Below are 14,242 nucleotides of genomic sequence, written 5' to 3'. Positions count from 1 at the left end.
GCAAATACATTTTGTTTGTGTCAGAGGCTGTGCTGAAAGAGCTCATGTTTGGAGCTCTGTGTGCTACTGTTGGGTGACTGGGAAACTGCAACTAGACTGCAGCTCCACACCTTGTGTGGAGAGAATGAACAGGCTCTTTTCCAATCACCAAATCTTCCCTTGAGAATGGGAATTGTGAAATTACTGTTGTATTTATTAGTTTCGCTCCTAGGATGCATCCTGCTGTCCAAGCCTGATTGCTGGACACCTTAGATATTGTCCATCTCCTTTCTTAGTTACTTTGCCATGGCTCTTTGGCTGTAGGTTTGGTATCTGTGTAGGGTTCCTATATTATCCTTCAAGATTATTACTTTCCTTACCTTCTTACCCTTGTGTGATGGCTTATGTATTTTGTTTGTAGTGGAGGTTCCTTTATGTGTATGTATGTGTGAATAGAAAACATGACCCAGTATTAGACTCACAATCAAAATAGCGTTAGCTGTGTTTGGCCAGAAAAGAAGTATATCCACTTTTCAAGCTGTTTGGAAAGGGAAAAAATCTATCTGGCAAAGCATTTAGAAGTGTCAAAGGGATTTGGTTTCTGAATGAGGAGCTAGTTTTTCTGTTTCCAAACAAAGCATCTATACTTTCAAAAATGTTTCAGGGCAATTGTCTGTATGAAGCACACCAGCCTATTTTTCATTTAATGAGCTCGCCCTGGAAGTGTTCAAAAGGTGTGTGGATATAGCAATTGGGGACATGGTTAAGTAGTGAACACGGTGGCGCTGGGTTAACATTTGGACTCAAAGATCTTGGAGGGCTTTCCAACCTTTACGATTCTATGATTATAAAGTACAGAGAAGAGGATAGATTAGGATTTATTTCAACTGTACTATAACGTCTTTGGCACCAGAAAAACACTTTACAGTTTCTTTGCAAATCCACTAGTACAATGGAAGACACTTGGCCATGCATAGGCCAGGCTGGTACTGCATATGAGCAATCAATAACAGAAGCACATTGCAGCTAAAGAAACTCTCTAAGCTCTTAATCAGAACCAGTTTGCCAGTTTACAGAGCAAAGAGTAAGGTTCTTTTATTTTGCCTGATTTTAATCAGGTACTTCAAGCAAAGTTTTTGAGCTCAATTTGCTTGCAGTATTCAGATGGACTGTCATATCTTTTCCATTACTATTCCATTTGGATTTATTCAGCTTATATAGCTGTTACAGTCACAGGTAACTGAATAAATTTAAAAATTGAAAGCAGATTTGTGCATAGATTCAGACCTGAATCGCTCATGATTAAAAATGTTATCTTTTTTTGCTTGCTTTTACTTCTTAGAAGAAGAAAATGGGTAGTTCTGTTTCTGCTATGCTGCTAGAGTATGCCTTCCCAAGGTTAAAATTGGGTGCAGATATTTAGCTGTTATCATTGCTCCTTCATTGCATGGTAGGTGTTGTCTCTCTGGGCATGTTTGGCAGAGATACATAATTCTTCCTGTTTGCCAGAGCGTAAATACTCTCATTTCAAAACTGAGTTTTTGTTGCTGAATAGTATTTGTTAGGCAGTGCAGTTAAGGAGATAAACGTGAAAATAGGGCATAAATAAAATCTGACCTCTGTTGTAGATACAGGTAACTGTAATTTGCAAGCAAATCCACTGTAAATTTTATCCTATTTTGTGAAACTGTGCCATGCTGTTTGTAGAGAACTATTGCTGTCTTTGTGACAATAAAGAATCTCAATTTATTTAAGAAAATGAATGTTGCTCGTTTTCCACTGAATCCACTATGCAAGCACATTCAGCATTTTCTCCAGTTTATGGACAGCTGAAGTAAATACATGTTGCAGGAAATCCTTGTTGCCATTCAATTTCACCAAATGTTTACGTGTGCCTTCCTTTAGCATACAAGTAGCCTCTGTTAGTCAAAGGGCAAAGAATGACGTGCATACATAGCTACATGTGTTTAAGCACTACCTGGACTGCGGCCTGAAGTATTAGAAGTATGTTCCTGGTATTATAACACTACATTTCAGTTTTTCAGGCCTTTCTTAAATCACGTAAATTAAATGGGCTCTGTGTACCTCAAGGATAAATAACACGTTTTTTCTCATGCACAGAACGAGGCTCAAAAGGACACCTTGACCTCACGGAGTTAATAGGAGTCCCTCTTCCTCCTTCTGTCTACTTTGTCACGGGCTATGGAGGGTTCCCAGCTTACAGCTTTGGTCCAGATTCCAACATCGGCCGACTGACCAGCGCTATAATACCATCGCCTTTCTACAGAGATTTCGCTGTTGTGGTTACTGTGAAACCAAACAGTGACCGTGGAGGAGTGCTCTTTGCAATAACAGATGCCTTCCAGAAAACAATCTACCTGGGACTGAGGATTTCACCAGTTGATGACAGCACCCAGAGAATAATCATGTACTACACAGAGCCTGGATCCCATATCTCCAGAGAGGCTGCTTCCTTTAAAGTGCCAGTGATGACTAACAGGTGGAATAGGTTTACAGTGACTGTTGAGGGAAATGATGTTGCTTTGTTCATGGATTGTGAAGAATATCAGAGGCTTCAGTTTCAAAGGTCTGCTCGGACCTTGGCATTTGAATCTGGCTCTGGGATATTTGTCGGTAATGCGGGAGCCACGGGACTGGAAAAGTTCACAGTAAGTGCTGTCTGACAAATTCACATTTCTCACTGTTTAATGCATGTACTCACTACCCAAGAAAGCCTGCTTACGGTGGTTATATCCCAAATGAGGGTCAAATCACATAGGTTTTATTTTCCATACCTAGCTAGGGTTTGGGCAGCGCAGTTATATAACCTCTGGTTTAAAATACAATGTTCTGAGATCCTCAGAAGTTTATTGATAGTCCAGATATTAAGCTCACTCTTCCATTTGAATATTAGAAATTTCAAAGTAAATATGTCACATAAATTTTTATGGCCTTTCTAAGAAGGGCAGATTTCAGAGAATCCGTTTTCTTAATTTCTGAAAATACCTTACTATAAAGTGAAAGTTTTAAATTCTTATTAGTTAGGTATTCACATTCAACATCAGAAGGAGAATGATACCATCAAAGATAAATATATTTGGAAGATAAATGTGTATTTTTACAGTTTATATATTATTTGTAGCTTATCAGGTGCTTTAGGAAATAGAATGCACCAAAACCACTACTACAAGGCTCCCAAGCCCTCTTAGCTTGAGTGCAAGCATCCTTCCTGCTGCATCCTGACTGAAATTCTCAGCCACTGAGAGCAGCCACTATGTGTAAGATCAACTTATTGTTGAACGGAAAGGGGAACCTCACACTTTATTTGTCTTATTTTTGTATTTCCTGTACTTCAGAACTTGTACTGTGCTTTGTGAGATTAATGTCTCTTCTAAACTAGTAAAGCAGTAGCACAAAGCAGAGTGAATCCTTTTCTTTAGGGAATAAATATGTTCTTTCCAAAGTTCAGGGGTACTGGCAGGTTGCGAGCTCCATCTGGTAAGCAACAAAGTTGATGTACTTTTATCATTTGTCTGACCAGTCTAAGCACCTAGAATCACAGAGCTATATTGATTAGCAGCAAATAAGGGGTGGAAAGTGATATGCAGGAACACTGCCTGTTGGTGCTACCTTTCTTAGGCAAATAGGAAGACTGGAGTATTGTGAATGCCTGATCACTAAGTAGGATTGAGAAACATTCAAGAAAAGGAAACCACTTTGCTATCCCACCTGGAAAACGCACGTGATGATCACTTGCTGAGATTATCACCAATAAATATGATGACAGAAATGCATATAGTGGATGACACTGTAATGTATTTCCACTGAAACAAGCTGTTCTGTATGCTATATTGAGTACGTAAATTTCAGCCAGTACTCTGATTGCTTCATTAGCACTAATTGTGACTTGTACTCTAGGTTCCTGTGCCTTTATTTTTTCATGCATCATCTGTCACAATTGCTTTTGGGTAGAAAAACTAAATGCTTGAACCTCGCTCAAACTCTGTTTCTGTGCCAAGAACTGTTTACATTAATTGCCCAAAACAGAAACAAATCTCAGCAGATTGTGCAAATGAATAGATGTCAGATGCTGGTTTGCTCTGGCTAATGGGAATTCATGTGTCTAAGGCTCTGGCTGTCAGACACAAAAGGACATAACTATCATCAGATTTATTGAAACCAAAGGAAAATAAAGCCCTGATGCTTGTAAAGAAAAGCGGAAGCCAGACAACAACCAAGTACAGCTGAATCAGTGATAATGCCAGATGCTGCAAACCACTTTTAACAGGGAAGGCACCAGCAGCCACAAGACCCAGAAAGTAAATAAAGTATCTCATACCTACCATCCCTATCGTGCAGACTTTCCTAGTTGGAGGAATCGGCTAGCAGTAACATTGGGAGAACATTACAGCTCTCCATTTTGCTTCCTTTACCATTCAGGGCCACAGATTAGAGCAAGAGGAGAAAAATGTGTTCTCCAAATGTGATTCACTTGTACTGTGAAAAAATTATCACTTCCAGGAGACTGTTTAATTGGTTGTGCTTGTTTCATGTACGATTTTTCAGTGAACTGTTCTGTCAGTCTGACATTGTTCAATATCTGAGTTGCCCATTACATTTTGAGAGAAATAGGATGGTTGAGACTACTGAGCTGTTGCCTCAGAAGGCCAGCAAACTCAGGAGGTGCCAACTGCTTGAGTTTTATGGTCTTTAAAGGTACAGAAATTATAGGATTGTTTAAGATAGAATGAAAAATTTTACTCCTTTCTAAAAAATTCTATGTGGTGTGTTATATGTAAACTGTTTCTTGACTTGAATATCCATCTTTGCGCCCTACATGTGCATCATGTCTAACTCTGTGAAATCTTGTAATAACAAAACATCTCCCACGTTTCTTAAAACACTTTGAGTCTTTGCAGAAACAACAGTTAAATGTTTAAAATGGAATTGTTACTGCTCCTTCAGCATGTCAGACTGAGAAGTACAGTTTGTGACTCTGAAAAAAAGAAACATTTGTTATCAGAAAATCCATCTCCTTTATTTCTTCTCTGGAAAGTTTTAAACTGGTTTCTTCCTGACCCACTTCATCACTTATTGGTATTCCCTTCCCATCCTTTGTCTCCATTTTTAGGGGCTTTCACATGCCACTTCTGGAGCTGCAACACACTTCTTCACTAAAAAAAGCAGACAGTGTTTTACAGAGTGTAGGACACAATCCAGGACTAGATCATTCAGCTGGGGAACTAACCATGCAGTGTGGTGACCATAATGTCATTGGGACATGGCAGTCATTATATTCTGGCAGCTTCAATTTGTTCTGCATTTTGCAAAAGGAGAATGTACAAACATATTTACATCTTTAAATCTGTATTATTATCATAAAATTTCATACTTCAGATCATTTTCCAAGTAAATCTGAACACAGTTTGGGGTATTTTGTTGCTTTAATTCCCACCGTTCACCCCCACTCCCCCTCACACATGCCACTTAAAATATTACTTCCTTGAAATGTTTTTGATGTTCCATGTAGGGCTCGATTCAACATCTGACAATCAAATCTGGCCCAAGGGCTGCTGAAGATCATTGTGAAGATGATGACCCTTATGTAAGTATTCTTATAAACACTTCCTCAATGCCTCAGAGATTTCAAAGTAAATTTCCATTTGACATCTTTCATAACACTATATGTAGTATTTTTTTCTTGGACACATATATCATTTTTAAAACTATCGGGGGAGGGAGGGATTTTTTTTCCTGTACAACCCCCAAACCTGTTTCTTAAAAAAGTATCATTTTATTTTCATTTCCTGAAAGGTCGAAAACACCTTTCAGGAAATGAACTATGGCTTTTATTTTTCTGAAGGGTTATTTTGACAGAATACTGTAAGTACTGAAGTAAGTTAACATAATGACACTGAGGCTTCGCCAACCAAAAAAAAGGGGGTTTTTTATGCATTTAAATAGCCAATTCCTTGGAGATCATGCTTTTCTCCCTGACTTTTATGAATTTCCTCCCATAACTGGGTTTTGCACAGGCTTCAGGGGACAGCAGTGGCAATGGCAGCATTCAAGAACATGATGTTTCTGAGGCACAAGAAGCCCTTGGATCTTCCCGTCTTCCCATAGGGGTAAATCTATTTGATTTATTTACTTTAAAATTCTGTTTTAATATTACTCTTTTAAAGGGTGGGGTCTGGATTTGATGAGTAGCTTTCATATTTGTCAATTTCCAAAGGCTCCCCTGAGAACAACGTGCACCCATCCATGAGAACGATGGCACTGTGCTAGATAAAAAATCTCATCTATTTGACAACAGTCAGTAACCAGAGCTTGAGAAGAGTATAATACAAGATTGGGAAAATATATATGACACTTACTGGGAACACTCTTTTACTCTGCATCAATTTTTATCTCAGGAAATGCTTGAGCCAAGAGTATATGCGGCTAGTGGAACTCAGCTGAGTTATTAATCCTTGAATTTCTTGCTTGTTTGATTGGGATTTTTTTAACACATGAGAATTTTACCATCCTCAGATTCCTGCTGCAGAGTTGCTTAGCTAATTTAATGACATGTTTTGTGAAGGACATGCACCTTTCTCTTGCCCTTCTGAACGTGCTGTGGCTCTCATTTGGTGGTTAATCAACTGGATGACAGAGTAAACAGCTGTTTCTTACCATATTTAGAGATTCTTATCACATCATGTCCCACTGCCTTTCTGTGCCAGGCTTAAATGTTCCAGTGCATTCCTCACAATGAAGTTTTCCATGCTGTTTGTACCAAACATTCTTTTTTTAAATACAAGTTCTCATTGGTTCCTTTAGAGAAAATCAGTAGGTTTCTGAGAAATGACTTCACAGAAACCATGCTCACATTTGCATGATATAGCACATACTTCAGCTATTTCGCTGTTGAATCTTACAGAACCTGTGGGCAAGTACTTTTTGGTTGTGATGCCCTGTCACGCACTTACTGTGTTTCCTACCTTTTCATACAAAGACTTCAGTTTTAGACAGATCCTTTGTTCAGTTTCCCAAGAATATTTTTCTGCAGGAATTTTAACTCTTCCAGGGTCAACATGAATGGAAGAAAATCTTTTTTTTTTGTATTATAGACTTCAATTTCCCTGATCACTCTTTTTATAACTTTATAATAAATATTGACCTGGCTTCCTGCTCCTGGTGTGTTTGAATTAATTTTTATTAATTTTTTTGCCTTTTATGTATATCTCAATAAACTCATTTTGGCCTGCCTTGTGCTTTGCACAGAATCACAGACTAGCTGAGTTTGAAAGGGACCTCTGAAAATTGCCCTGCCCAATTCCTTCTTCAAACCAGAGCCAAATACAGCAGGTTACTCAGTGAGCAGGTTGTTCAGTGCCAGTGGGTTTTGGATTTCCTCGAGAATGGAGACTCCACAGCCTCTCTGTTTCAATGCAAATTTTTTCTGACATAGAGCCTGAATTTCTTGTATTTTAATGTGTGTCCGTTGTCTCTTTTCCCTTCACTGGTTACAACCAGTGAGAAGGATCTAGTTCTGTCTTCTTTACTCCCTCTTATCAGGATCTTCTACACATTGATAAGATTGTTCTGAGCCTTCTCGAGGCAGTCCTTGCTCTCTTATCTTTCTCTAAGGGGTCAAAAGACAGGCAGCTGGCCCCAGCCAGTACAGCTACATTGGGTAATTTCTCACTGGATGCAGGATGTGCACTTTATTTTTCCTGAATTTCTGCAGCCAGCTAGGGTTTTTCCAAACAGCAGCAAAATGACCTAGTGCTTGATGACTCTCCATTTTACATCACACCACAAAATTTAATCCATGAAATCGTACTGTGCCTTGACTTTTTCTCATTTAGATACAACTGTGACTAATTCAGGAAAGATGTCTAGCTTCTCCATACAGAAAAATATCAATTTAGCTATTGTTGTCAGCTTCTGTTTAATAATCTTCATAATTACTCCACTGTTCAAAATTACACACAGAAATAGTAGAACTTTTGGCTTTTATTCCTCCTTCTGAAATATGTGATTTAATCCCAGCTGGCCACTAAGCATCAGACAGCCACTCACCCATTGCCCCACCAGTGGGATGGGGAGAGAACTGGAAGAGAAGTCAGAAAACTTGTGGGTTGAGATAAAGAGACTTTAATAGGTAAAGCAATGATGAGCCAGAATGAAACAAGCCAAAAGTTGTACTTAAAAATGCAGTCCTGACAAGTGTACATTGCTTGTGTTTTTCTCCCTCTCTATGGGTTTGTCAAGTGTACATCCCTTGCTTTGGAGGAATGGAGCCCAAAGGTATTACACTAATTTCTCTCAAAATTCTGTATTGCTTCATACATGTGGTAGTTCTGATTACTGTGCTTTGAGGAAGGTAATCTAGCAATTCTTCCATTAAAATATGTGATAAGCCTTTACTCTAAACCTTTCTTTGGGATTTTTTTTTTAGCCTGAAGATACGTTGGCTGAGCCAGTGGAAGCCCCCCCAACCATATTGTCTTATTTGGAAGAAAATTATTTCTCTGGAAATCACAGATCAGAAGAAACCTCAGAAGCAGCTAAATTTAAAGAAAAAGGCACTGCCTCGGGTTTTTGGGTTTTTTGGGGGGGTGGGGTCATTTACATTCTCTGGTTTTGAGTCTGTCATTTCCCTGTGTATGGAAATCCACTCTCATATTTTGTTTGCTGCCAGGAAAGGAAAATCCTATGGTTTTGGGCATCCCGCATGCTAGAAAAGAATTGTCACATCATTCATTAAGTCTGCAAATAGTCCTGCTGGCTCTAAAGCCACGTGGCACCTTTAAAAAGGGTTTAAGATGGGTATTTATTTGAAGACCTGATACAGTAAACCACAGCCTTTAATGTAAAACTGAATACCACCACTGAATAAACAACTATATCCTACTTCTGTTCCCTTCAAAGGATGTGAATGTGCCTAGTGCACCAGTGGGGTGTTTTGGGTGCAAGTGTAGGCAGCAAAGCAATGAGAGCACTCATTCCAATGAGGAATCCAGTCCTCCATGGCTAGAACAACTTCAGGGCACTCCTAGAAAACATTAAAAAACGCTAGTCATATTAATAAGGCCAAAGACAATGTTACAATTTAAATTCTATACATACTTCAGATAGTACCTGTTGTACTTAACTCTTATTTTTTGTGTTACATGGGTGACAAATAGGAAGCCATTAGACTAGAACTAGAGGAAAAAATGATAATGCAATACAGTCCATGACCTTAAAATAGACATTTGTTTTGTAATTTTACTCTCACCTTTCTCTTTTTTTCTTTTCTTTTAAAATTTTCAGAGCTGTTAAATGACTAAGATTAATTTTTGGAATATATTTTGGTCATAATCTGAACAATTTCTTTTTTCATACAACTTGCAGCATCAGTCTCTGATAAATACCTCTGGGCAGGTTTTATTTTGCACTCTCATTAATAAATAATTATTTTATTTAGATTCAGCTGTCATGGAAACTGGACAAGGCAACAGTGAGTCTACCACTGTCACACAGAAAATGTTAAGAGAAGAAGATGGCTCTGGTGCTGATGTTTTGCCAGGAGTAAGCAGAGAGGAGGTCTGTATGATGGGTTTATTACACACCTAATCTTTTTGTCCCAAGAACAGGAAAATCCATGAATTCCAGGTGTTTCTCTGAGTTGGTACCTTGATCTATTCCATCTTAACAGCATGGAGAAATAGAAGATACTTTCTAAGTTCTTGAATGTCTTTTCATGACATCAGATTGAAAAGCACTTGCACTGTGCAGAAGTTTGGATCTGTAACCATTGAAATGGGCTTGAGATTTTTGACTAAAAAATGAATTTGTTCTTTCAGTTTTGCAGTTTTTTCAGTTTGAATTTAAGAAAGTGAGAAACAAAGAAAATAGCTGACTAAATCCTCATTTAGGTCCTATCCAGGACCAGGAATAACTGTAAATTACATTCAAGCCGTCAAAGCTAGTCACATTTTTTAAAGAACCCTTCATCAAATCCCTTATAAAATTAGATTCCCCTTTTGGCTAGGCTCCTGTGGGTGTGGCTCCTAGACAAGGAAACAAAGACCCAATGCAAGGCTGTAGCCTGTCTCTACAGTCAGTTATGACAGCTTCTTTTTGCCTGAAAACACACCGTGTGACGAATGACAGAAATTTAGAATAAAATTTCCACATTGTGTGTGTTTCGTTCAAATGGTTAAGGTTGCTCCTTGCAGGGTCTTCTTGTGTTCCTGTGTTTATTGTGGTAAAAGATAGCAAGTGGTGAAGCATTAAGTTAAGGATCATCCATAGGAGCTGACATACAAGAAATTTCAGTATTTGTTGGAGAACTCCCCAATATAATTCCTCTAACATTTTCATGCCTGCGTTCACATTTTTTTAAAGCAGCACTTCTAATCTTAGCTTATATAAATAAATAGATAAACTAAATACCAGATAAACTATTACTATTACCATTTCTTTTTCTTTTCTTTTTTAGGACATTTTTCTTAAATAAAAATCCAGTCTTGACTTAAGAAGTGTGACACCTAAAGCTTAAATCTACTGTGACAAGTAGTTTTGCTACTTATCTTTACAAGTTTTCCTTGACTTTATTTCAATTTCTACATATTTTTCACTACACAGATACCCAAGATGACTATATATTATGATAATGACCAATCTTTTAGAAAATAATAATAAAAAAAAAAATTGTTACTGCCACTTCTCTCTCAGTTTTTACGTGTACCCAGTGTTACTCCTTTCTAGGTGCAGAATCCAGCATTTGTTCTTGTTTAGTTTGATGCTATTAATCACTGCCCCAATGCTCCAAGCTACCCAGATCTCTCTGCAAGGCCTCCTGTCCTTCAAGACAGTCAGCAGCACCTCCCAGTTTGGAATCATCAGTGAACTTGCTCATGGTGCATTCAAGCCTGCATCCAGGTCATTGATAAATACATTGAACAGAACTGGCCCTAGGACTGATCCCTGAGGAACACCACTGGTGACCAGTCACCAGCCAGATGTGGCCCTGTTCACCACAACCCTTGAGCTCTGTCCTTCAGCCAGTTCTTCACCCAGCACACCATGAACCCACTCATCCCACAGTCAGAAAATGTGCCCCAAAGGATGCTGTGATGGACAGCATCAAAAGCCTTACAAAACCCCAGGGAAATTACATCCACCTCTGTCTCTTCATCCTTCATGTGGGTGACTTCACCATAGAAAGGTAGTGAATTAGTTAAGCAGGACTTTCGCTTTGTGAACCCATGTTGAGTGCTCCTGATAAGTGCAGTGTTCTTTAAATGCCTTTCAATGGTACTCGGTATGATCTTCTCCTTAATTTTTGAGGAACTGAGATTAGTCTAACAGATCTGTAGTTCTTCATCTTCCCTTACACCCTTTTTGTATGCTGGAATAACACTGACTGTCTTCCAGTCAACAGGATCTCCCAAGACTCCCAAAACCTTTGGTAGATGATTGAGAGGTGTCCTGCCATACCATCTGCTACCTCCTTCAGCACTCTAACACTGTATCAACAATCCCGTTATCTCATTCAGGCTATGATCTCTACCCACAGTTTAACTAAATAGATTCTCTTCTAACTCTTCTCCAGATGGGAAAAAATTCTTTGAGAGTTACTCAGGATGTATTTCATCCCTCCTAGTTTCATTAGCTGCCAATGGAGATCAAAATATTCCATTGGTGCTATAAAATATGAGTAAATCCTAGTGCTTATTTCAAAATACAATACTGATTTATGTGGGTTTTTCTGTATAATGTATTTTAATTTAAATATGTAATAATGTCCAGGCTTCATTCCTGGAAGGTCTTATTTTGTTCCTGGAATATTTAAATTATTCCTTCTGTTATTCTTACTTTCTCTTAACCAAATACTAATGTTTAGCAATACTTTAGTCTTGCTGTTGTCCATTTTTACTCTTTGTTATCATTGCTTCATCTTCTGCAGCTTTTTAACCAGTATGTAACCCTCTTTTGTTAGAGTCATAAATCTTGGGGAAGTTGGCTAAAGCACTCCTAAACATGTCTATCTTAACTCTCACAATTTTCTCCCTGACAGATTGAGTACATGAAAATGATATCTTTCAAACCTGCACTATTGACTTAGACTGTGCAGATTATTGTGGATATGAAATTAGATCATAGTCATTTGCATTTAGATGACCAGCTCAGAGAGCAACTTATTTGTTGGTGCATGAATGATCTTTAATTTGGATTGCCTTTGCTGAATGGAATATACTGTTTGTATGGTGCCTACCAGGTTCTGACTGCATTGAACAAAGCAAGGGCTGTAGGAGAGAGGAAAGGGGTGGGGGACAAATAATGCAACACATTTTTCATATTTCACACTTTAATTGCTCAGGGCCAGAAAGGTCAAGAAGTAGAGGATGGGTCCACAGAATCTCTAGGAGGGTCAGGAATAGGAGATGTGGAAAATGAAGATCAAGGACCTCCTGGTTCTCCAGGGAAACTTGGACAACTTGGTCAGCCTGTGAGTATTTTCTCTCTGTTGAAAGAAAACACATATTTTGGAAAGGTTAATAGTGATCCGTCACACATGCATGAAGAGCTGGAACTGCACAGCCTTGCACACTGTCACCAGTTACACTTCTATGAGATGGGTTTTAGTCCAGCAGCTCAGGAGCATCCTACCTGCACTTCACATGTGTCAGTGGCCACACAGGGGCCTAGTGAGTGACAGCCATCAGAAAGCAAAGGCAAACAGCTGCCATGCCAACATACAAATGTTCTCAGAGCAGCAATTCCACCAGCTCCTTGGGCAGTACTGCAGCGCCCTCCCAGCTGTCAGGTTTGAACATGTACTAAGGTACAAGACGCACAGGCCTCCTTCAGTGACTTCTCTATACCCAGGATGTTTCACACTTCAAATCCTTGTGAACCATCAGCACAAGAGGCATGAGATTAAAGAGAGGTGCAAAACATCCCACCGTGCCATAGTGTTTGATATCGTTCTGGTTTGTTATTTTGTCACTGCACGGCACATCACAACTTAACTACTTGCTTTTCTCTTTCGTTATTTCTATGTTACAGTGTTTTATTTATCTTTCTAACAAAGATGTTTTATTTTAGGGCATTCCTGGTAAAAATGGGTTACCCGTAAGTACTCATTTATACGTATTTTGGTTAACTGAATTAAGAAAAACATAACTTTTTTTTTGAGGCTCTACTACAATGAGGCTTAAGCTGCGAAGTGCTTTCTTCATCTCATCTCTTTAGAAGACAGTTCTGGTGCTGTAGTTGACATCCTCAGATTGTCAAGCGAGCAAAATCCAGGTCTCTAAGAGAAATTTATGATTTCCCAGTTGCAAAGAAAGAGGCATGGCATGGCATGGCATAAGCAGCTGTACCAGGAATTCAGCTCTGGTGAGGCTGGCTTTTTTTGCAGAGGGGAATTTCAAAAAGAGGACATACTCAGACTCCTTCTTGGGGGGGGTGCTTCACTGACCCTCCATGGACACATGCTTCCATGTTGCCTGCTCCTAACCTCAGCTGCAATTAACTTTGTAGTTAATTGAGAGTACTTTTGATTTGAGATGTATCTCTCACCCCTTTACTCTTGTACAGTAATTTGACTGCATCTTCTGCTTCATCATTCCTGCTTTCCTCTATCTGCGTTCCTCTACTTTACCCTTCTCTGTCACATTTGCTGTCTTCTTCCTGGGGTGTTCCTTCCCAGCTTCTCCAGACAACTCCCATGGCTGGGTCAGTTCACCACAAGCTGCTGATAGCCTGCACACGCATCCTCTGTGGTGAGGTACTGCTCAGCAATGCACACAATAACAAACCCGTAGATGTCATATTCTGTGCATGTCTCAGCTGCTCTTGTGTATCTGTGTTCTGCTGACGCTCTACTGCCTGGCTTCTTTGTTTCCTTTCTCATTTGTTTGTTGCTACCACTTTGTGCATCTTTCCCCTCTCTAAGACCTTACCACCCAGAGGTTGTCACCGTTCCCATGTCTGCTCCTCTTTTTCTATACTAATATGTGCCACTGCTGGGAGCTTCCTGACCCTTCCTTGTCCCCTGCAACTGAACCTCAAATGAAACTGGTGTGTTTTAAGATATTAGAAAAATAATTCAGTAGTCGCATTCGTTGCATGCATTATTGAGCTCCTTCCTGAATGCTGCCTTCAGACAGTGGTATGTTCAAAGAAATGTAGCTAACTTTGCAAATATTTAGCCAAAACTCAGGCTATGTGTCTTTAGGGTGTTTTTGGACAAGAAGTTTATATTTTACGTGTTAACAGA

At 39.1% G+C, this 14,242-nt stretch overlaps 1 protein-coding gene across 3 annotated transcripts in view; it reads left to right on the top strand.

Moving 5' to 3' along the window:
• The window catches only part of COL15A1 (collagen type XV alpha 1 chain), a 117,929-nt gene that overhangs the window by 35,497 nt on the left and 68,190 nt on the right, over positions 1–14,242 (top strand). For all 3 annotated transcript variants that reach the window (XM_042043413.1, XM_042043415.1, XM_042043412.1), the window contains exons 3-9: positions 2,101–2,648; positions 5,510–5,584; positions 6,015–6,107; positions 8,426–8,552; positions 9,437–9,555; positions 12,338–12,466; positions 13,066–13,092. In XM_042043413.1, coding sequence (XP_041899347.1) covers positions 2,101–2,648; positions 5,510–5,584; positions 6,015–6,107; positions 8,426–8,552; positions 9,437–9,555; positions 12,338–12,466; positions 13,066–13,092 — 1,118 coding nt within the window. The remainder of the gene's footprint in view (positions 1–2,100; positions 2,649–5,509; positions 5,585–6,014; positions 6,108–8,425; positions 8,553–9,436; positions 9,556–12,337; positions 12,467–13,065; positions 13,093–14,242) is intronic.

Source organism: Corvus kubaryi, unplaced genomic scaffold (genome assembly GCF_017639235.1).
Source record: "Corvus kubaryi isolate FWS band 111438036 unplaced genomic scaffold, C.kubaryi_AGA036_p1.0 37398, whole genome shotgun sequence".
NCBI lineage: Eukaryota > Metazoa > Chordata > Aves > Passeriformes > Corvidae > Corvus > Corvus kubaryi.
Note: the sequence above shows the minus strand (reverse complement) of the source record. Positions and strands in the feature narration are given on the sequence as shown.